Source organism: Malaclemys terrapin, chromosome 1 (assembly GCF_027887155.1).
Source record: "Malaclemys terrapin pileata isolate rMalTer1 chromosome 1, rMalTer1.hap1, whole genome shotgun sequence".
Lineage (NCBI taxonomy): Eukaryota > Metazoa > Chordata > Testudines > Emydidae > Malaclemys > Malaclemys terrapin.
Window position 1 is genome coordinate 234,306,535 of NC_071505.1, and position 23,298 is coordinate 234,329,832.

General features: G+C 37.7%; 1 protein-coding gene across 15 annotated transcripts in view; it reads right to left on the reverse strand.

Moving 5' to 3' along the window:
- The window catches only part of INPP4A (inositol polyphosphate-4-phosphatase type I A), a 218,690-nt gene that overhangs the window by 3,961 nt on the left and 191,431 nt on the right, over nt 1-23,298 (reverse strand). For 8 of the 15 annotated variants that reach the window (XM_054009362.1, XM_054009329.1, XM_054009370.1 and 5 more), the window contains 7 exons: nt 18,956-19,079; nt 17,969-18,095; nt 16,245-16,385; nt 15,573-15,670; nt 12,041-12,153; nt 11,245-11,399; nt 3,087-7,812 (listed from right to left, as the gene is read on the reverse strand). In XM_054009362.1, the coding sequence (XP_053865337.1) occupies nt 7,632-7,812; nt 11,245-11,399; nt 12,041-12,153; nt 15,573-15,670; nt 16,245-16,385; nt 17,969-18,095; nt 18,956-19,079 (939 nt within the window). In that variant the 3' untranslated portion in view covers nt 3,087-7,631. Of the gene's footprint in view, nt 1-515; nt 2,796-3,086; nt 7,813-11,244; nt 11,400-12,040; nt 12,154-15,572; nt 15,671-16,244; nt 16,386-17,968; nt 18,096-18,955; nt 19,080-23,298 lie in introns of those variants that run through there. The other 7 variants (XM_054009379.1, XM_054009389.1, XM_054009432.1 and 4 more) reach the window with 3 other exon arrangements.

A 23,298-nucleotide genomic window follows, 5' to 3' on the forward strand; every position in this document is an offset into this window, starting at 1 on the left:
TAATTGTAATAACTCTGGTTTCAGAGTAGCAGCCATGTTAGTCTGTATCCGCAAAAAGAAGAACAGGAGTACTTGTGGCACCTTAGAGACTAACAAATTTATTAGAGCATAAGCTTTCGTGGACTACAGCCCACTTCTTTGGATGCATATAGAGTGGAATAAATATTGAGGAGATATATATACACACCTACAGAGAGCATGAACAGGTGGGGAGTTGTCTTACCAACTCTGAGAGGCCAATTAAGTAAGAGAAAAAAAAACTTTTGAAGTGATAATCAAGATAGCCCAGTACAGACAGTTTGATAAGAAGTGTGAGAATACTTACAAGGGGAGATAGATTCAATGTTTGTAATGGCTCAGCCATTCCCAGTCCTTATTCAAACCTGAGTTGATTGTGTCTAGTTTGCATATCAATTCCAGCTCTCTGTATGTGTGTATATATATCTCCTCAATATTTATTCGACTCTATATGCATCCGAAGAAGTGGGCTGTAGTCCACGAAAGCTTATGCTCTAATAAATTTGTTAGTCTCTAAGGTGCCACAAGTACTCCTGTTCTTTTTGTAATAACTCTCTTGCATTATTCCCCCTCCAAAATTGAACACAGAGTTCCTGTGTAACAATGTAAGAATTTATATATACATGATTAACTACATGATTGAAAAATATATGAAATAAACTGATCAACTAAATGTCACCAGTGAGAAACTCTGAGTTCTACAGAGTACAGATTACATAAAAAGAAATGTGGCATTTAATAACGGAATAGGGATTGCAGGTTTAACAAAATGAATGGAATAATATAAATCCAAAGGACCCTTACAGAAATTTTTTTTTACATGTATTTGTTTTACACATTGTCAAAAAACAAAACACAGGTTGTTTCATTTGGGGTGAACAGAGCCAGTGGAGTTCCCAAGGATTGTTTCTGCTATAGCCATAAATTAATTATTCAAAACAGGGGCAGAATTAATACTTTTTACAGACTTCTAGAAATATGCATATCTTACACAATATTCACCATTTTGTTATCTTAGTAAGGCTGAAATAATAATAAAAAGCTAGTTCAGTAAAACAGTCTAACTGGCATGTGTGACACACTGTTAAATGTTGAACTGCAAAAAGCAAAACGTGAAAACCACGGTACTTAAAACCCCCAAATGTATATGGGAGCAGAATGAACATGATTGATAGAGCAGCGAGAACACAGACAAACACCAGGAAGACAGAGAAAGAAATAAGGAACTGCCACATACATACCTGGCTGTTGCTATTCTATTCTGAATAAACTGACCGTATTTCCCATTCTAAAGCCTACTTCCTTAGAATCCAAGGGGGAAGGAGGACTTGACTATTGTATATTGGGCTAAATGTGGCTAGGGAAGATTAATCCTGATAAAATCTGGAAATTAATGTTTACATTCATTTTTTAGAATGCATACCCTTTACAGAGACTATTTTCAAGGAGATCTGTTGAACATTTCTTATCTGGTCACCTTAGTCATGAGATGGAATAAGTATGACATTTTAACACATTAACAGTTACTTTGTATTGACATTGCTAGATTCACCAGAAATATATGTTATGATAATCATAATCTCTGCACATTATTCTGACAGAGCTCAGCTGGGCAAAATGCAATGCTAAACAGAAACAATTGTTTGTTATGGAATGATTGGGCAGTGGTGGGCATTTACAGAGCATTATTGAGTTAGCAGGTATGGAAAATATCATCAAAAAAATTTCAGATACTAACACGACTGACCTGAAGTGATATAAAAAGCCATGGAAAAATGTGTTACTTAATACACGATACCATGAAATGTACTGACTTGCCTGTTATACTATAAGTTACTATAAGTAATGGGGGGATAAAACTGTATTTGAATTTTACAATATTGTTTGTTAGCACTCACCACTAATCAAATGCAATCACATAAGTGTTCGAAAAATTTTAAAAGTTTCTGAAATCAAATAAGGTGATTATGGGTCCAATCCTGATCCTGGTGAAGTCAATGGGAACTTTGGATTAAGTTGGAGCAGGATAGGACTTCATGTCAGTATCTGGCCTTGTACATTACTAAGTCCATGTATGAAAGATAGCATTATATATACACAGTAAAACATTTTAAGCTCCTGACTTTTATTGTGCTGACATTCTTTTTTAAAAATTAAACCGTTGTTGCTTGATTGTAACAATTCATTCTACACTCATCAGACTGCCCAGGGTCCAATTAATTTACTATTTACAACATTGAGGTTTTATTCTCAGTTTTAAAAAGTATTATGAAAAGCTTAATCTCAAGTCAACTCAGTATAAAAAGATGTTATGTGAAACACCTGCCTAAACGCCATTCATAAAGTCCTTGACCATCCTGGAGGTACCAAGCTATTTCCATTTAGGTAATTATTCAGTGCTCCAGTATTTGTGCATTTTACATACACTGAAGGCTATTTAAATGGGCAGAGAGTCATCAAGCTAATCTCAAACTAAGGTGTCAGAATAATCTTCACAGATTCCAATTCAATAAAGTAACATGCTCAATATCACCTAGTGAAATGTACAAAAATTGGTTATCTGGTCTTGATGACAAATTCATATATTAAACTAGAGTGTATCCCCATGTTTTAATGGAACAGCTAATTACAGGACACAATATGCTTATGTTTCAACTTTTCCATAAGTTCCTTCTGGAGGCCTGTAATGCTTTGGGAAAGCCTTCAGTTGCAGGGAATTAAATGCATACTTGCGACATCCAACATTCTTCATTGTATTTTCTCTTCGACAACCCTCACTGGGGAAAAAAACAAGCACAAAAAAATGACAGCAGTAAAAAGGAAAATAAATAAATAAAAGACTTAAACTAAGATGAAATGAACTGGTTATTTCATAGCATTAAAAAAAGTTGATTAGTTTCAATGGATGTTTGGATCATTTGCCATTGCAAATATTAAAAATGGTGGATCATTAAACAATGCTATTAAGAAGCACATAGAATGGACACATGCTATGTTTAATTGCTAGTTTTGCATTTCTAAAAAGCAGCAGTATATCTAATGGAACAAACCTTTTATATTTGAGATGGTTTCATGTATTTCAGGGTACTTTTACTGTGAAGTTTAAATGCCATTTCATTGCACATGGAATAAAAAAAAACTGCTGAAATACAGTTCTGCTAATTTGTTAGTAAATTAAGTTGAAAAAGAAAAACTGCTGATCTCTGAACAGAATTTTTAAAATAATTTTATTGTCCCCTGTATGCCAGTATTATCAAAGCTTACTTAAAGAGTAAATACAAAAATAATGACTTTTCAGATAACTTTGCATGCATAAATTAATTTGAAAATTAACAAACTGTACTAGCAGAATCTAAATCCTAAAACAGCATGTATGGATGCAAAAAAAGATTGGCTCCATGTACTGTCATCACACAAAACTGTTCAGAGTTTAGATTGCAAACCTAATGTTGCTATGCAGTTGCTCCATACCATGGAGGCTCTGTGCTATAATGAAAGCTACCCCAGCTATAAGACTTCTAGATAATGGTTCTGAAATCTACTGCAAAGTCCCTTTCATTGTATGTAAAATCCTTGTTTTCCAAAAACAGACTTACAAAGAGGAAGCACTTTTTAAAAAATGTAGGTTACAAGTGAACTTAGATTCTCATGAGAATGTTTTCTTCTCTCTCTACTACAGAAGGTAAAAATGGATAATGATTATGATTTAATGCACTAGCTTGATGGCAAAATGTACATACCACCATCTTATGGCTGAAATGCTATATTTTTCCTGTTTTAAAGACAGATGTAAAGCAGCATGTAACATACCCCAGATAAACCATAGTGACTTCATTTAAAAGATTGCTTTGGGTTTTGTTTACCTTTAAAAATCTTCTTCCAACATTGGCTTATGCTCATTGCTGGGCTTGTTTAATTTTGATTAATTAAATTTGTTGTAATTTTATTATTTCTTGACTATTTTAAATGAACTGAACTAAGGGGGCAGCGTCTCAGGCTGAAAGGAGACCCAGCCTGTGAAATTTACTGCAGCATATGGTGAGACAAAACCTTTTGCTTTTAAGTTCACTTAGCTTGTTAAGTTAGGCATTAACTTGCATTTTACTCTTATTTTATTTTGTAACCAATCCTGACTTTTATGCATCATCACGTGTAATCGCTTAAAAACTATCTTTCTGTAGTTAATAAACTTATCTTATTGTTTTATCTTAACCAGTGTGTTTGGATTACAGTGTGTGCGAAACTCCATTTGGGATAACAAGGCTGGTACATTATCATTTTCCTTTGATGAAATGAGAGACTTCCTATGAGCTTGTACAGAAGGCTACTGAGCAGTACAAGATGCACATTTCTGGAGGAACAAGGCTGGGATTAAGAATTTGTGGGTGTTGCCCTATATGTAATTCATGAATGACTGGTCAGAGTGCTCATGTAATTTATCTGGGAGTGATTTTGAATACTGAAAGCTGGGTGAGCAGACCAGGAGTGGATGTTCTGACAGCAAAGAAGGATAAAAGACACCCCAGGCTAGAGAATTAAGCTGTTCAACAGTCCAGATTGTACCCTGGGTAATGTCACAAAGGGACAGTAGCATGGGACACAAACCAGAAAGTTAGGGTATGCAATGGTAAGTTTAGCATTGTTCAGAATTCATCCCATCATGACTAGTTATTGCACGCCTGAAGTGAGTCATAGTGATGGTGCTGCAAGGGCTTTTTTCCCCTCCTGTGAATGTGAAGACAAGATATAATGTGCCATCACATATCTTCTGTGCCAGATTTTTTAGCTGCTATATACCATCAACATCAATGGAACTATGTCAGTTTATACCAGCTGAGGACATGGCTTACTGTTTGACTGGAAACAATGGTGACCAGAAATATTAATTCACGAGTCACTTTTTCTTACGTGACCTAATAGTGAACATAAATCCTTATTTCACTACTGAGATTCCTAGACACAACTGAATGAGTTGGTAACAGATACTACACCAACTTCCTTAATTTTATTAGCTTTAGTCCTACTTTTAATATTATCTTAAATATGATCTAAAATATATTTTGATATGTGACCACAAAGACATAACAATAATTGTTATTTTTACCTTAAATGTAGGGGTTATGTTTGCCTTAAATTAATTAAAATATATCGCACCTTAACCCTAGTACCTGTCAACATTTAATTAAATGAATGTGAAACCTCCTGCCCAAAGGTAACCAGCTTAATTATAAAGGTACAGTATTGCTCCTTCATGCCACCACCCAAAGTTACTAAAAGGTGTTCTAAAATGCAAAGAATGGAGATCTTGTGCTGCTTAATACATCTCAACTAATGGCACTTATGTTTATTACACTGTCATTGATATGACATAACAGCCATCTCCTCATTAGAGATCCTTCGCAAAGGTTCGGATCGAGCAAGGTGTCAAGTAGTCCTATGAACTGCTGAGCTTCCTCAACTGAGCATCTGCTGAGTATATTGGGAGTTCAGGCACTTGGCACTGTGCAAGACTGAAACTGTAGTGAAGAACCAGAATCTTAACTTAATTATGTGATAGTTTTTGTGAAGAATTAATTTCTTCTGGTTGAGGCATGTTGGCAGCATGCACTAAGCTTTTCAGCTCTGGAGACCTGAGTTTAAATATAGGCTAGGTCACAAAGGATGAAATCTAGGCACAAAGAAATGAAATTGAATTAAGCAGGCCTAGGGTTTCACCCAAAGTGAGACTAATCAGCTTCTTAAATTAGAGTTCAATCTTGCAAGATGATGAGCATGTTGGTCCCAGTCTAGCAAAGCATTTAAACATGCTTAATTTTAAGCACATGAATATTCCCACTGACTTCTATGGGGCTACTCATGTTCAAAGTTAAGCACATACTTGTTAGATTGGGCTAGTGTGCTTAGCATTTTGCTGGATCAAGGTCTTTGTCCGTACTGGATACTTATTCACATAATAAAAACACAGAATTTGGCACACAAGGCAGGCTGTTCAGGGGACAAATAAGGCTGGAATCAGAAGTGTGTGAAGATCAGGACTGAGATGCAGTAGCAGAGTAATTTATACCTGCCACCAATCAGCTTTGTATTTTCCATTGCTGGCATGCCATGGTTTCAATTTCATCAGCAATACGCTTTCCCAAACTCACTCCAGTTTTGTTTTGTTTTTTTTTATAAAAATGAAATATAAATTTAAATAGATTCACCTTTTAAAAAAAAAAAAAAGGTAGAGGGAGGGGATGGAAATCAGGAGACATTGTATTGTACAATCTGATTTGGTGAAGACAAAGAAAACATAGCCATGTACTTTCTGATTTATTTATAACAGGAAATTAAACATTTCCTGAATTTAAGAGTCTATTCTAACCTCAAAATTACATAGCTGCTTTTTCATCTTGCATTATTACTGGTCAGAAATGCTTCTAAAAAACAACAAAATGAATATAACAGTTACAGCTATCTAGGCTTTCTGAATGCTGCTATTTGCCTATTTGAGCTAATTATAATAATGATAGAAATTACATATTAACTCACTGTCATCTATTTACCTACCTAGGTCCTTATGTGGCTCCCATAACCATAATATCTGTGCACATAGCAAATATTTAAGAATAGAAATAATAATATTTTGTCTATTGTCACTGCACAAAACCCAAATGCTTTGGCTTTGTAGTTCAGTGTCACCATGCTAAGGGAGCTAACTAATATACCTCTTTTCTTGTCTGGTATATTAAATGTCAACATAATTAATTTATAAGTTATTATCCTGATTCAGAATTCTCTTTTTTATTATTTAAAAATGGAGCATCTTTTCCCAAGGAGGAATAAATGGACAATGAATCACTATCAGTCTATTTTTACTACATACTCTCCTTTTCTGAGAGTCATTCACTTAAATAGGCTACAAAAATGTATACCTGTAAACATAATGGAATAACATTGCATGCAGTACACTGCAATTCAAGGGGTTTTTTTTGAGCGGGTACAGTATATGCTATTGAAATAGATTTAAACGAGAAAGGAACAAGACTATGGGTTCTGCAAACTGTTTACTATTGTAATTTAGCGATTATGCTTTGAAATGGAAGTAGAAAGTGTCAGATTTGTTTATCTAGTTACATCTGTTATAAACCCCACCTATTTATTTTAAATTTTTCTCTTCATATCTCATAAAAATGAAAGGCAAGGTTAGCATACACTTAAAGATTATACAAAAAGATACAAATTCTTTCAGACAGAGTTCCTTTCTCTGGAATACATGAAACAAGTAACACAAAACTGTATATATGAGAGAGACTCTTAGATCTGAATGTAAGAGAAATATTTGGTAAGAGAAACTGATCTTCAGGCCAGCTAAAGTAACGAGGTAACAGCCAACTTCAGACTATGTTACAAGCACTGAAAGCATAACAGTGGTTTAAACTTTCAATACAATTCCTCTTGATAAAATAATTTGATGTATATTTACAGTTTAGTACAATATAAACGTAAAATTGTAAGGCATAATAATAATTCTTGGCAGACATTGCTATGACACATTCCTTTGTCCAGCAGGTATCAGGTGGCAATACATATTTAAGCACTTTTATCTATTTTTGTTTTTTTTAAGCTTGTCTTCATTTGCAACGTAATCGGGCCACCAGGTATGCTACGCTCAGAAACAGCCACACAATCAGTAAATTGGGGCTCAGAGCTAGTAAAGGAAAAGAGTAGAGGAGGCTGGGGTCTAGCCCGAAATCTCGGATGGGCACCAAGCCACTCAAGTTCTTCTGGGTGACTACCTCCCGTGTTCCAATGCTGTGAAAAGGAAGAAGTTTGGGAGAAGGAAAAATAAAACAGAAAGGAAGGCAGACATGCAACAAATGTATCAAAAGAGATGGGAAAACAAGGTGACCAAGAAGTGAAATGAAAAACATGGAAGAAGCCACAACAAAATCAAAACATGGAATAAAGGAAGAGTGGAGTAATGCCAAAAAAATCACCACAATTACAGATAAAAGGAGAGAGAAAGAGAATAAAAAGAGAAAAATAAATACTGTAGTCTACTGAAAAGAAATACATGTAGGTTGAACAAGAATGGTTTTCCATGTTCATTCTCTCAATTGGCCAAGCAATATTCCATGCTGCCCTGCCATGCTTCCACATGCTGCAAAGAAATGGAGCTTCGAAAAGCAACCTGAACATGAATAACCATTGTAGTATTTGACCCTTTCAAACATGCTTCAATGTGCGTTGCAGTGAACTAATTCAACAGCCTCTGATCTGTCTGTTACAATGCAACAGACCAGATATTGTGCTTCAAAATGAATTCTACTTGTTCTCAAAATGCTTTTCAAAACACACATTTGGGCAGTGTTTGATTTATGCAACTGCGGACATGGGCAGTGGGGGAATCCCCAGGTCTCAGAATAATCGTCTCAAAATGGATCCTCACTGCCCAGACTGTTTTTGAGCAAAGAGGGCCAACAGCAGAGAACACCTGTCCAGATTAGCTGAGGTTTCTCAGCCCCGCTCTTCATTTTGGATCACTATTCTGTTCTTACTACTGTCCTTTTCAATGCGCAAAGCCACAAACACCTGCAATTTTGGGGCCTAATCTTGTGAGTAACAAGTGCCTCTGTGCAAGGTGCTGAGCAACCTCAACTCTCTTTGGCAGCTAGAAACTTCCTGGAGGTCCCTCAGGTAAGCAGGAATGAGGTGGACAGAGGAATATCTCTGTCTCCGCCCAACCCTTGGAAAGAGAGCAGGCATAGAAACATGCCCAAAGCAACTTCCCCTGCCTGGCCTGCTGCTGGTGAAGAATGGTGGTGGACTGAGGAGGAGTGTATATGTGAAGTTAGGGTATGAAAAGGTGAACATATTTGGGATAAGTGGGTGGGAATCAATATGTATTGGGGGCAAAATAAATGGAGGGAGAATGCTGGGGAGTAGGGGAGGCAGTGAACGGAGAGCTAGAACTGAATGGAAAATGTGATCAGTGTCAGAGAGAGAGATTAGACTGAATGGGTTGGGTGAGGGACAAGGCAAAGCTTTTTGATCTTGGAATGAGAGGAATAGAAACAGAATATGGGGAAGGAGAGAGAGAGAAAACAACATGAGGGTAAAGAAGAAGGAAGGAGGGAAGAAGAAGCACTGAAAGTGACAGGAAGATGTACATCAAGGTTGAAAACCAGAGAACGGAAAGTGAAGAGAAGGATGGGAAAGGGAAAAGAAAAAGAAAGAACGAAATCACAGGAGATGTAGAGCTTGTCTACACTTGAAATGCTACAGCGGCATGGCTGCACCACTGCAGTTGCGCCACTGTGGCACTTAGCGTAAACGCTACCTACGCTGACAGGAGGGCATCTCCTGTTGGCCTAGGTTATCCACTGCCCCGAGAGGCAGTAGCTAGGTTGACAGAAAAATTCTTCCATCGATTTAGCGCTGCCTATACTGGGGATTAGGTCAGTTTAACTACACCACTCATGGATGTGGATTTTTCACTTCTTCGAGCAACAAAATTAAGTTGCCAATTTTCTAGGGAAGATCAGGCCATAGCAAGTCACCTCTTTATCAACTCATGTAATATAAAACTGAATACCACTGGCATCCAGGTCAGTTAGACTTATCCCAGACTCATGCACACACTCCTAAAGAGCAAAAAATTCTGCATTTGGAACATACTAGATTATGCCTAATAGTATGCGTTTCATTTGACAAAGTGGAATGTTGATAGTGAGAATAACTCCACAAAGGAAAGAGAGAAATGGAGGAGGAAAGTTCTTCACTAATCTGGCACTTGAATGTGACCTAAGACTAACTGCAAAATTTTACTTTAAAAACAGATCCATTTCCCTCCATGTTATCCTTTAATGACGGTTAGTACCACTGAAAAGATCCAACTTAGCTACACTAAAAAGGAATTATACTGCTGACGGAGATTAGATCCAAATACCTTGGATGACAGTCAGACTTCGGATCTGGAGGTGTCTGGCTTTATTGGCCTTTTGTTTGCTATTGTGTACAGAATTTCTGCCATATAGTACTTTGTAACTTTTTTACTACTTAAGGTGCTGTGTCAAGATATCTCAGCTTCAAACATCAAGGGATAACTTGTCTCTAAATGCACAGGTTTCATACATAGCATGAATGAGTCCAGTATTACAAAGCCATTAACTAAGTGAGAAAAAGAAAGACTACAGGCAATCAACCAAATCTAGGAGTGAGATCATTTAAAAAACAAAATTTACCAGAGTAAGAGGCTGTAGCTGCTATCATGTAAAGTATTTTCTTGTAGGCAATTGAAGATTAAGAAAGGGTCAAATAGCAAAAACATACAGAAAGGATAAGAGAATTGAACACTTTAGAGAATTTGGTGAGAAGACACACAGTACAGTACGTTCAGTAAGAGTGAATGTCAAAAACAGGACTCAACAGCATTGTTGAACTACATTAATAGAGACTAAAACTGGATTTCTTATCCTTTCTTTTGGTATGTGAAATACGGAGTTTTCCAGCAGTGCTTGAAACAAGGCATTTAACAACAATAAACAAATATTTTTTTTTTTAGTATTTAACTCGGCAAACATGTCTGCTGCTTCAGAATACCGAACATTGTTAAATTGATATGACAACAGAACACTGACAGGTTTTGATGGGGTTTGGTTGCTGTATCATGAAACACTCATAATGACAATTTGCCCAGTGAGCAAACTGTTTCACTGCTAAGGAGTAAGCATAGCAAACCAGTGCAACCTGCAGATGCGTACCTTTCACATAAGGAAGAACAGAGAGGTCATCTCTGAGAAAACCTCCTGATCAAAAACTAAATTAAAAAGATAGCACCATAATGGGAGCCAAGGGAATGTCACAATCATTGTGACTTTCAAGTGGGCATTAGTCTTCTATGCTCAACTGGTAGCTTAGCACTGACAGTCTGTTTGAAAGGTCTCTCTTATGTGCTTCTCTGAACACTTCCAATATATTGTCGAAAACTAAGGTTACAAATGGTTTCTTGCCCCTTAAAGAGCACCTTGTGCAAATTTGGCAATAATCAATTTTACTTTGCACAGGTCAAGGAATTTAAGATTGAAAGAGAGAGGGTCTGACAGCCAGCTATAGTCTGAGAGGTTTATTTTACTTTATTTTTTGATGGAACTGATCCTTTCCCAAAAAGAGACAACCACTCATCTGCAGTTTACATGGATCCTGAATTAGGAATAAGTGACTAGTGAGCAGTCCAACTCTTACCTCCTCATGCACTCCAGTGCCTGGGTGAAGACCTGAGGAGCCATTCCATGTTCATGCTGCAGGATCAAACATTGCTCTAGGGTCACTGACATGGCTGTCCTGTCCTTGGCACTTTTACAACTTGTAAATCGAACACCGTTTAGTCTCCGGCATATCTAGAAGTGGGATATACAATTCATCATTTCTTCTTTGTGGGAAACACTCTGGCTAAGAGAACACACATATTTTCCCTCTCCCCAAGCCCCCTTGTAATACAAATTGCATTTTGCATCAGCTCACACTTTAGATCTTTGATGTCGAAAGTCTTAGTATTAGAGGCAGCGTGATGGAACCACTGTACCTTTAGTTACTGGTGTTGTGCGAAAAAATTATTTTGGAAAGACATTTCACCAAGATGATAATAAGATTTGTCTTTAATTTTGCACAGAGCTTTTAGATAGTGTTTTACATTTTTAATCTAGTGATTTCTGACATCTGCTTGTCAGACTGGTCTCTATTATTCTATAGGGCAGAGGAGAATGGTGCAAGAGTCCATGTAGAAAGATATCTTCCGACCCTTCCACCAAAACACCCTCTAACATCCATGTGAAGAATTTATTGGATTTAAAAGTGGATACTTTCCTTTCCAACCTTAGAGACTTGAGGTAGGGGACACTTAAAAATCTACTTGCAAGACAACTGGAAAATTTGGAAATATAGGTTACAAAAATAAACTTGAAAGAAGAAAGGGGAGTATATACTGTACATGTACAAAAAAAGACAATCAGAGCGTGGCAATAATCAGAATGATAAATACCTCAGCAGCTTGCCAAAGAATATCAACATTCTTATTTTTTCTTGCATGTACATTCTGTCCCAGAAACCTTAACAGTTCAGGCAGGCACGTCTGACTACGAGATCGAGGTAGGCCTACAAAATAAAAACAACTCCTACTCGTTAGTGGCCATTGATTACACAACTATAACTTCTCAGGGCCGAGCTGAACTGTTACATGTACCAGCTAGAATCTCAGCCATGTTCTCTTTAACTCATCAGAGCTTTGCAACTCTGAAATACTTAGCACTATTAACAACCCAAATTAAAGCTTCATTTAAAGCTAAACTAAACTGCATATATATATTCACAGAATTTCAGTCTCCGGGAAATCAGAATCCGAGTGCAAAGTAATCACACAGGAAAAACAGGATGGTTTTACTATCCTATACATTGGGTGTCATATTTCCCTCCTCAAGAGGCCATAGCGGATTGCACCTGTTCCTGCAAGAATTCTGGAAATCTCATTTTACATTCTGCCCTCCCTTCAATGTCCAACATCACAGTATCCACAAACTTTCAAATTCCTGTCAGCCTCACTCAGCTGGTCAGAGAAGCCTTTACTGAGTGAAGCGAGGCATTCTCCCTGCAGGACTCAGCATTCTGTGGATTGTTTATTAGTACTGAACTCAAATTAATTAAGGTCTTTGATTAGACTCCTACTGAAGGAAACAGACAGCCCTTCAAAATGCCATGGAAATTTCAATAGTCACCTCTATTCATAATCCAAGCATTATATATCATTTAGTACATAAGTATCAAGGTCCTGTACAGCAATTATTACATAATTGTACACATAGTACGCATCCTAAAGCTGCATCTGGATAAATGAGGTGATATATACTGTTAGAGAATTATTATCTGACAAAATAAACATGCTGTGAACCATGTGATTCAGTTTTTGGACCATGTCTCTTCTCTCAGATGGTACCAAGGCACCAGCAAGCGGTGAGAATAGCTATTCCTAATGGTCTGCCCTGCTGGCTCCCTACACAGAGAGACTGCCTGCTGTGGGGAGGGTGTACAGGCTGCCATTCCAAATGTTTCTCAACAGGCCAAGAGGATAAAATGGAGGAGAAACACACTTCATATCCTCTCTCCAATCAGGAGTAATTCATGCTTCAGAAATCCTGAGGTGCTTAGATCCTACAAGTCTGGAGGGTCCTGCAGGAAGTTTCTTCTGACAATAGGAGAAAAGCAGAGACGTTGCTTTTGGGATGCATTTACCCTGCTTGACTCCTCCTGAGTCTCCATTTAAGTGATCTTGTAGCTCCCAGAGCACTCCTTCCCTTGAACAAAGGACCAGCAGTTTCCCCAATAGCCACTCGTCCTTTGCACTTATGTAGTTGCTGATACCAACCATCTGCTTTGCAGCCCCACGCCAGCTGTGGAAATTGTTAGACACTCTCCTTGCTCTGCCTGAGCTGGGCATGGGCTCATGGAGAATAGTGTCTGTTTCAGCTTGTAACCCTGCTCAAATACTACCACTATGTGCTTGGAACAGAAGCAGAAAGAGAACTGCCCTCACTTCCTTCCCTCCTGTAAGCATACATCTGGTTTTACCCCAGCTTTTCATAGGATGTCCCAGAAATTTCTTTTGAGGCACCTGAAATTTCCCAATTTTTCACATCACTAATCAGAGTATCTGGTTAATATATAATCACAAAACAGTTGTTCAAGATGTATTGTAATACCAAGCAGATTTTATTCCTGGTAAACACAGAGCAAACAGTCCAGTGGCAGGATATCCAGTGCGATGAATGGTACTTGGAGTGAAGAGAAAAGCCAAATGGGTATAGACACTATCAAAGCTGTTCTTTTGCTCAGATTGCATTTTAGTGACACTTTTTCAATGTTTCAAGATAAACTTACTCAAAACATTAAGTTACTGTAAGAAAGCTTCTAGTGCAGAAAATATGTACATGATGGTATTGAGGTGGAAGCTGGAAGAATGGCACCAGACCCCACTTTTTACAATAAGATGTAATTTTGTCATTTGAATGACTATTTCACCATGCTAAAGACACTATCACAGAGGTGTCCCAGGGTTTTAATTCTGAAAGTATCATACCTCCTTCCAGCCCTACAAAGGACACAAACAAGAGAGGTGTGGGAGAGGAGAGAACACTCTGAAGGTAAGAGGAGGAACAATGAAAAAAAGATGGAGCTGCAGTGAGTGTTAGAAAGAGACTAGGGAAGATCAGAAGAAGATAAAGACTGGTGGACAAGATGACAGGACTTGTTCTGTTCTTTCTAGCTTAGCTGGTCTCTCGCAGGGGGAGGAAAACAGACTGCAGGATAAGGAATGTTCAGGAAAGAGAGAGTGAGAGCTAGCAAAGCAGGAGACAGAATTAAATGAGCTAAGGGAGAGAGAAGGGAGAGGAGTGAACAAAACAGAGAGGACGGAATTGGAGAGGGAAGAAAAAATGACTTAAATGACTCCTCATACAAAGAAGAAAATAAAGAAGAATGAAGAGAGAGAAGAAAAACAGGACATTGAAAGTTAATTATTTTTTATTATTTAACATGTGGCACCAAAATATTACATTAAAATAAAATGTACCTTTTGTAGGTGAAGTCTTCACAGAATGTGATTACACAGGATTAATGGGAACTTGGAGACTGGGGGCCAGATTCTGTTCTCAGCTGCACCAGGATAAATCCAGTATAACCGAGAATGCAATCTGGCCCAACTGTGATTAAAAAGATGGGCAGTGTCCCATGTTCCTCTGTGCGAGGGAGGAAGGGGACAACATGCCTTAGTTTGGGGAAGGAGGGATCTCCCTAGCGTTGTTACTGGCCTTTCGAATGCTTATGTATTTGTTTTGTGTGTATGTGTCTGATGCAAATCCCATAAACATGGTTTGGAGCCCAATGGTTTTTGTATATGAGGAAAGGTTGTGATTTCAAAGTTGTGCCAACTGACTTCTATCTTATTTTATGGTTCCATGTATATATACTTCTACTCCTGCCTCCAGATAAAAGAATAAGAAAAACGTACAAGAAGTTTGCCCTCATACGGGGTGGAATTGTGACTTGCAGCCTCAATACCTGCTATAGCAACTGGTTCTCCACTCTTTGAAGCAACCTCACTGGCTACAAATGCTATCATTTCACAGGAGGAAAGACAGGAGGAATGGTGTGTGTACAGGGTGTGGTGTCTTGATCTCACAACAGACCACCATGCATGTGGAGAATACTACCATAGTAGCAGGCAGAGTTTCTGCCATGGTACCAGCTGTGAAAATATTCACTTGTCTAATTTTCCCTCAGCGGTCATACATTTTATAAGTAAATATACCACTCATAGAAGGATAAAAGTTCAATCAGAGTGAGCCGCAAATAATTTTATATAATGCTATTTAACTCTGAAATTGCAACACAGTTTCATCGCTGCTCTGGTGCCATTGATACTGGAGTAGTTTCAACATTTAAACAATTAATTTGATACAAACTAGTCAGCTATTTAAATGAAAAATACTAGATTTATCTGCTATAAGTTACTGAGTACTTACAATCATCAGGCAAAACTTCCTTGAACTGCTCAAAATAGGAATTCAACCGAACTAAACTCTCCATATTAATTATTTCTTGTAATGAGGTGTCTCCAAACCTTTAAAGATGAGAAAAGGGCACAACATTAGCCCAGAGATACCTTTATTCCCTTTTTTTCCCCCTGACATTTAAGTGTGAGAGGGTGACTTAAAGATTCAACCTGTAACATTCCTGAAAGTTCAGTCCTCTACTCAGATAGTGAGGAGTGCAGTATAAAAAGCTAAAGAGATTTATTCCAGGAATAAAATTATATGTAGGTGCAAACACACACACTCAGGCTATGGCAATTACACTTAAAATCTTGGTTTCTCTATCTTTCAATATTAAAAGCCCATTTATTTGGAAATTTCAAGTTAATTTGGTTTGGGAAAATACCATCTGAAACTTTTGCTGAAAACTTTTGCCCTGTTGTCTTGCCAGAGACAGGTAAACGGGGTACAAAACAGCAATGAGCAGGACTAAGGAGGAGGCTGTAGTCACTGATCCAAAGATATGTGCCTTTATTTATCCAGCATTTATTTTCTTTTATGACAATAAAGCAAGGTATTCCATCATCGCAGAAATGTATTTCCAGCAGGATAAAAGGTTATCTCACATCGTTTAAGCTTGAATTTTTGTGATTGGATATGTACCTCTCTGCTAGGGTTTGCTGCTCATTGATTCCCACGTTGAAAAGAACAGGCTGAACTCTCAGTAGCATGCCGCTCTGAATCTCCCGGGGCAACGAATCAAACAAGGCGCTTGGCAAAGGAATCCTCACATTAAATCCATCACTTCAAACACACAAACGGAAAATATTACAACTAAGACATTTGCTTACTGATCTGTATTTTTAAAAATGTGACATTTATTTTTGCAAAGAATAATAGCTGAACATACAGCAAATTATTAATAGGGTATCAGAGACATGCTAATGCTTTTAAGCTTCGTACTGGTCAGAAAAGAAAGCAATTTAAAAACTGCAGCACTCAGTTTACGTCCTGATGTGTTTACCTTTTGTGTTTTATCTGTTTACCTTGCTGTCAAAAATTAGTTTTCATTTGATTTAGTACTGCCGAGTGCACACAGCTCTGGGAGAACAAGCTGGATTTTAGTGTGCCTCACACATCAACAACAGTCTGGTAACTTCGATTTCAAAATCTTTATTACTGATGATGACAGAAGCAAGAAGATCCCACTTGACTTACAAGCACCAGATTGAATTTGCAGGACTGGCATTTATGGGTTGGAGGGTGGGGTACTTGTAAAATGGGCAATTTGATACAGAAGTCAATGGGAGAACAAATACAGAATTTTTACAGTTATTTTTCTGACCACAATGATACTTTAAAAAGCTTTCAACCACTGTGCTAAGGAGCCTATGAAAATATTACATTAAAAAAGTCAGTCTGTCTTACATTGGATGGAGGGGAAAAGAGTATTGTTTAGGCCAAATTTGCAGTTTTTAGTGGACAGAAGCAGAACACCACAAACAGCAATTTCCCCTCAACATAAAGCTAACACCACAAAAATTACAATTTGGTTTTAGAAATGGTGCTTCATTTTCTGTAGTCTAACTGAAGGTGAAAAGACATGCTCATGGCTACATTTAATGTCCCCAATATCTTGTTTTGCCCTTGTATTGGTTTAAAATCCTGTATTTTCCTTCTCTTATTGGACTAAAAGTACATCAGTTAAAATCTCAACTAAATTGTAAAGAAACTCATTTAGTTCAGCGAGGGTCCTGCCCTTCCCTAGCTAAAGCCCCGATCCTGATCCCAGCTCCCTATGGGCAGATCCCTGCATTCGTGTAAAGTCCTGCTGATTTCAATGGGACTCTGCATGGGTGCAGGGATCTGCTGGTATTGTGCCAGGAGCAGGACTGTGGCCTAACTGACTAGCTGGCAGGTTGAAGTGTCCGATTCAATGGGTTGTTCTGGCGGTGTGAAAGCTTTGCTATTCTCACCAGAATAAAACTGTAACAAATCCTAGTGTATATTGGAAAACAGCCTTTTGTTAATTCAAATAGACTTTTTATTTTTTGATTTTTTTTAGGATGAGACTTCAAAAATGCTTGAAACCCTTGTGATTATGAAAAGCCAGGACAACTTAATATTTACACATGATAACAAGTTTGTCGTCTTTCTGGCGTCATCTTGTTATGCACTTTTCAGTTTAGCTGTTTGTAAAATAAAAATTAATCAAGATCAGCTTCAAAATCATTCTATTTGAAATGTTGGGATTGTAAAATATATCCAGATATTGGCTGTTTTGCACTTGAGGTTCAAGTATATTTTTATCTTCCCTTCTTCTAGTCCCACTGCCCCCCTTCTCCTCTGTTTAGGGTTTTTTTTTTTTTTTTTATTACTATTATTACCGATTTCCTGTAATGACTGGCAGCATGTCAGCAGATGCATTTGATGTGGCCTGAGTTACTTTAAAGGTTACATTTCTCAAATCCATTATTCCCAAATTCATGTCCTCCAGCATTGCCAGCTCTTCACCTAAATCAAGAAGCGGAAAAGTGGATTGAAGTAATTACTTTCCATGAATAATCAATTTTCTCTTATCCGGTCTCAAATACATACTTGAAATGATTGGGGTTCACCACCATTATGAAGGAAGTAGGAGACTCTTATCCTTCAACTGGATCTACATGGGTAGCCCCTTGCCTCCATGCTAAAACCCTTTGACATTAATGAGCCTCCCACAAACACAAAGATAAGTAAACGTTGATTTGATTGCGGGACTGGAGTCTTAACTGGCTTTATGAATCTTGGTAAAGATGGAAAACACATCCATGGCCACAACCTTAAAGTATACTTTATGTTCTTTTTCCATTGATAAATAAGGTTAGTAAATGCTTCAGAGGCTAGTCATATCCATAAGCATGATATTCTGTCAATTTGTCATCAGCTCAAAAAGCATTAATTCCATACTGCACAGTATGAGTAGATCTGGATTTATTCATAGTGTCATACTCCTAATACCTCTTCAGTCTCTCTTTCTATTATGTATTTAAGGAGGTTCAAGAAAGTGCAAATTGTATTTTTTGCAAGTAGTTCCTCTTAACTTGGTTGGAGTTTAATTCCATTTCTCTTCAGAAAAGAACAAGTATGACCAAGTAACCACAGTCTTATTTTATGAAATATAAATAATTTAAATGAAAGAAATACAAAAGCTTCTATTTCAAGAGCTGAATACATATTTAAACTATAATTTTGTTTTATAGTTCAGTTCAAAATTCTTTTTTGTTGCTGAACTGCAAATTATTCCAAATCCTGCACTCTCATTTTGCAACTGTGGCCTATATTAAGCTGATCTTGTCAATTCATAAATAATGTCCCATGTAGAGTGACTTTACCATATGTGCTCAAAAGGCTTTCAAACTGCGCCAGCAGACCAATGGTGTAGAGCTGCCTTAGGAATCCATCATCATTCAGGCAGTTCCTCAGTTTGATAATGAAACCGCAAATAAGAGCTGTCAGCTACAGAAGAGAAGAAATACAAAAGTAAAATAACGAGAAAACGTGGGTCTCTAATCCCAAATGAAAGCATTGTAGTATCTAAGAGATGCTGTAACAGCTGTCAAACCGATATTCTTTTTCTTTAGAAGTGACACTCCTTCCTCACAGTTAAAGAGAAATATTAATAAAAAATGGGAAATATTTTATTTGATTTACAGGGATTCCTGTTGCCTTCAGGTCTATTAGTTTTGTTCACATGACCAGTTGTATTACAATCTAAGTTTTATTAATTAATCTCCAAGATTTCCTTGGAAAACAATTTCAAATACAGGTGTAAAAGACACAACTAGTTTTAACTCTGAAACTCAGATTTAATATTAATAACAGAAATTATTCCACTGACATTTTAAAAAAAGTTTAAAGGCTACAATGCCTGTTTTTTTAGGCAAACATTTCCCTGTAGTGCTGTGAACCACAGAACACCTGCTGACTTCAGTGGAAACAGCTGGTGCTTAGCACTTCTCAGGATCAGGTCCCAATACTGTGGTGGATCTTAATTCCGTGTTTGTAACCACACGGTAATTTCCAATGCAACTGACCGATGCCACTAACACAGGATTATGATTTCACTGCAGAATTAAGCCGAAGGAAATATGTTTGATTTATGAGGGGGACATTTTTTGTATTCAAAATGCAGATCTTGTTAAGAGCAGCAAGTGGTTTACAGAAATTGCCCCTATTATTAATTGCTTTTTGTATAAAATAGTCTCTGAATTGATCCCCATGTGGAAATTCCTTTGGGGATCATTTCACCTGAAAGAAGATGGCTAAGGGCTGTTTGAACTATTTAAACTAGGTAACGGTTACTGTAAAATTAAACTTGATGATTTGAGGTTCTTAGACAAAGTATAACTAGAGCAAAAAGATTTAAAATCATAAGGAATATCTGTAAGGAGAATTTGAGTATGTTTTGTTCTATGGCGTGTAGTGAGTTAGCAGAATGAACCTCCAATTTAGCTGATGTCAAGGAGCACTGATGTGTTTAAGCGAAGACTGTGTGACTATGACAGGGCATAGAATAATCTACTTGCCTACTCACCAATGGCAAGTTGTCAGCTTTCCCTGGTGAATAGGAGGAAAGTAAGTATCAATTACTCAAAATTTAAGCTTTAATTTAAAATATTATGGCACCCAATTGTAGCAAATGCGAACCAATACTCAGACTTCCGAAACTGAACCCTAGAGGAAATATCTACCTGAGTCAGCAGGGAGATTGCTCCAGTACCTGTGCTGCTGCTCCTGCTAAGAGCTATGCCAAGCTGCAGCTGAGTGAAAACTGACTCCCATCAAGTTTTCATTTCTACTATTCAAAACCCCAAGGGCAGTAGTAAAACTAACAATAATCTTGTCGGTGTCATTCTGCTGTTGTTTGGGAAAGCTAGGAGAAACAGCAGAGATGGGCTCTGGAGCTATTCACAGAGGGAGGAGATCCTGGAAAATGGAAGCCTAAGGAGGAGGGCAGAAGGCACAGAGTAGTCAGGAGACTATGGGCAAGTCTACCCGACAGTGCTACATTGGCACAGCTGCACCGCTGTACCACATCTGGTGAAGACACACTACGTCAATGGGAGAGCGCTCTCCCATCAGTATAATTACTCCACCTTAGCGAGACGCAGAAGCGAGGTCAGTGGGAGATGCTCTCCCGCCAACATAGCACCGGTTTAGACAGCATTTAGGTCAATCTAATTTGCGTTGATCGGGGGGTGACTTTTTCAACCCCTGAGTGATACAAGTTAGATCAACGTAAGCAGTAGCGTAGACGGGCTCTCTCAGGTGTGAGAAGAGAGTGCGAAAGCTCCTTCTGTCTTTCAGCAGACAGACATGTGGGAAGCCATTCAAATTTATCAGACATCTTCTAGTCAGAGGCAGACATGAAAGTCTGAGCCCCCAAGCAGGGCCAGCACTTGAATAGAAATCCAAGCACCCTCACCTTTCCAAGCAGCTGGGGTTGGGAGCTGGATGTCTCTCCAGGGAATTACCCATAAGCCATGTCTACACTGCAGTCAGAGGTGTGACTGCAGCTCAGCTACACATACCCACTATAGCTTAATCTAGTTATCTCACTAAAAACAGCAGCGAAGACGTGGCAGCACAGGCTGTAGTGCATACAACGCGAGTGCATGCCCAGGGGACCCAGAAGGGCTTGTAATAGTCCATGCAGCCATGACTTCCCTGCTATTTTTAGCTGTGCTAGCTAGGTAGTGCATATACGCCTACGCAAACTTCAAATTACACCTTCGACTATGGCATAGACACAGCCTTAGACGTTGTTCGTTCCCTCCTCCTCAAATCCTTCCACTGATCTCTGATACATTTTGGAGCCCTGCTTTAAGTAACATATTAAAAATAATATTTGTCAGTTTTGCACCTGATGCAGGCAATAATCTATTGCAGGTCAGGGAGAAATGTTTTGCTGATCATATTTTCTTCTCCCTCCGCCGCTTCTGTTTGTTTGCTTTTTACACAGCAGTGTTATTGCCTTAATTATAGGGCTGTCAAGCAATTAAAAAAATTAATCAGGATTAATCGCACTGTTAAATAATAATGGAATAACACTTATTTAAATATTTTTGGATGTTTTCTACATTTTCAAATATATTGATTTCAATTACAAAACAGAAGACAAAGTATACAGTGCTCACTTCATATTTATTTTTTATTAAAACTATTTGCACTGTAAAGAAACAAAAGAAATAGTATTTTTCAATTCACCTCATACAAGTACTGTAGTGCAATCACTTTATCATTAAAGTTGAACTTACAAATGTAGAATTAAGTACAAAAAATAACTGCGTTCAAAAATAAAACAATGTAAAATTTTTAGAGTCTGCAAGTCCACTCAGTCCTACTTCTTGTTCAGCCAATTGCTCAGACAAACAAGTTTATTTACATTTGGAGGAGATAATGCTGCCCACTTCTTGTTATAATTGTTACTGGAAAGTGAGAACAGGTGTTCTCATGGCACTGTTGTAGCCAGCGTCACAACATATTTACGTGCCAGATGCGCTAAAGATTCATATGTCCCTTCATGCTTCAACCACCCTTCCAGGGGACATGTGTCCATGCTGATCACAGGTTATGCTCGATAACCATCCAAAGCAGTGCGGACCGACGCATGTTCATTTTCATTATCTGAGTCAGATGCCACCAGCAGAAGGTTGATGTTCTTTTTTGGTGGTTCGGGTTCTGTAGTTTCCACATCGGAGTGTTGCTCTTTTAAGACTTCTGAAAGCACGCTCCATATCTCGTCCCTCTCAGATTTTGAAAGGCACTTCAGAGTCTTAAACCCTGTGTCAAATGCTGTAGCTATCTTTAGAAATCTCACATTGGTACCTTCTTTGTGTTTTGCCAAATCTGCAGTGGAAGTGTTCTTAAAATGAAAAACATGTGCTGGGTCATCATCCAAGACTACTATAACATGAAATATATGGCAGAAGGCGGGTAAAACAGAGCAGGGGACATACAATTCCCCCCCCAAGAAATTCAGTCATAAATGTAATAAACGCACTTTTTTTTTTAATGAGCGTCATCAGCATGGAAGCATGTCCTCTGGAATGGTGGCCAAAGCACGAAGGGGCATACGAATATTTAGCATATCGGGCATGTAAATACCTTGCAATGCCAGCTACAAAAGTGCCATGCAAATGCCTGTTCTCACTTTCTGGTGACATTGTAAATAAGAAGAGGGCAGCATTATCACCTTTAAATGTAAAGGAACTTGTTTGTCTTAGCAATTGGCTGACAAAGAAGTAGGACTGAGTGGACTTGTAGGCTCTGAAGTTTTACATTGTTTTGTTTTTGAGTGCAGTTATGTAAGAAAAAAATCTACATTTGTAAATTGCATTTTCACGACAAAGAGATTGCACTACAGTACTTGTATGAGGTGAATTGAAAAATACTATTTCTTTTGTTTATCATTTTACAGTGCAAATATTTGTAATAAAAATAATATACACTTTGATTTCAATGACAATACAGAATACAATATATATGAAAATGTAGAAAAACATCAAAATATTTAATAAATTTAAATTGGTATTCTATTGTTTAACAGTGCGTTTAAAACTGCAATTAATCACGAAAAAAATTTTTAATCACGATTATTTTTTTTAATTAATCGCATGAATTAACTGTGATTAATCCACAACTTTACTAAATTAGCATAATTTTTAAATGACTA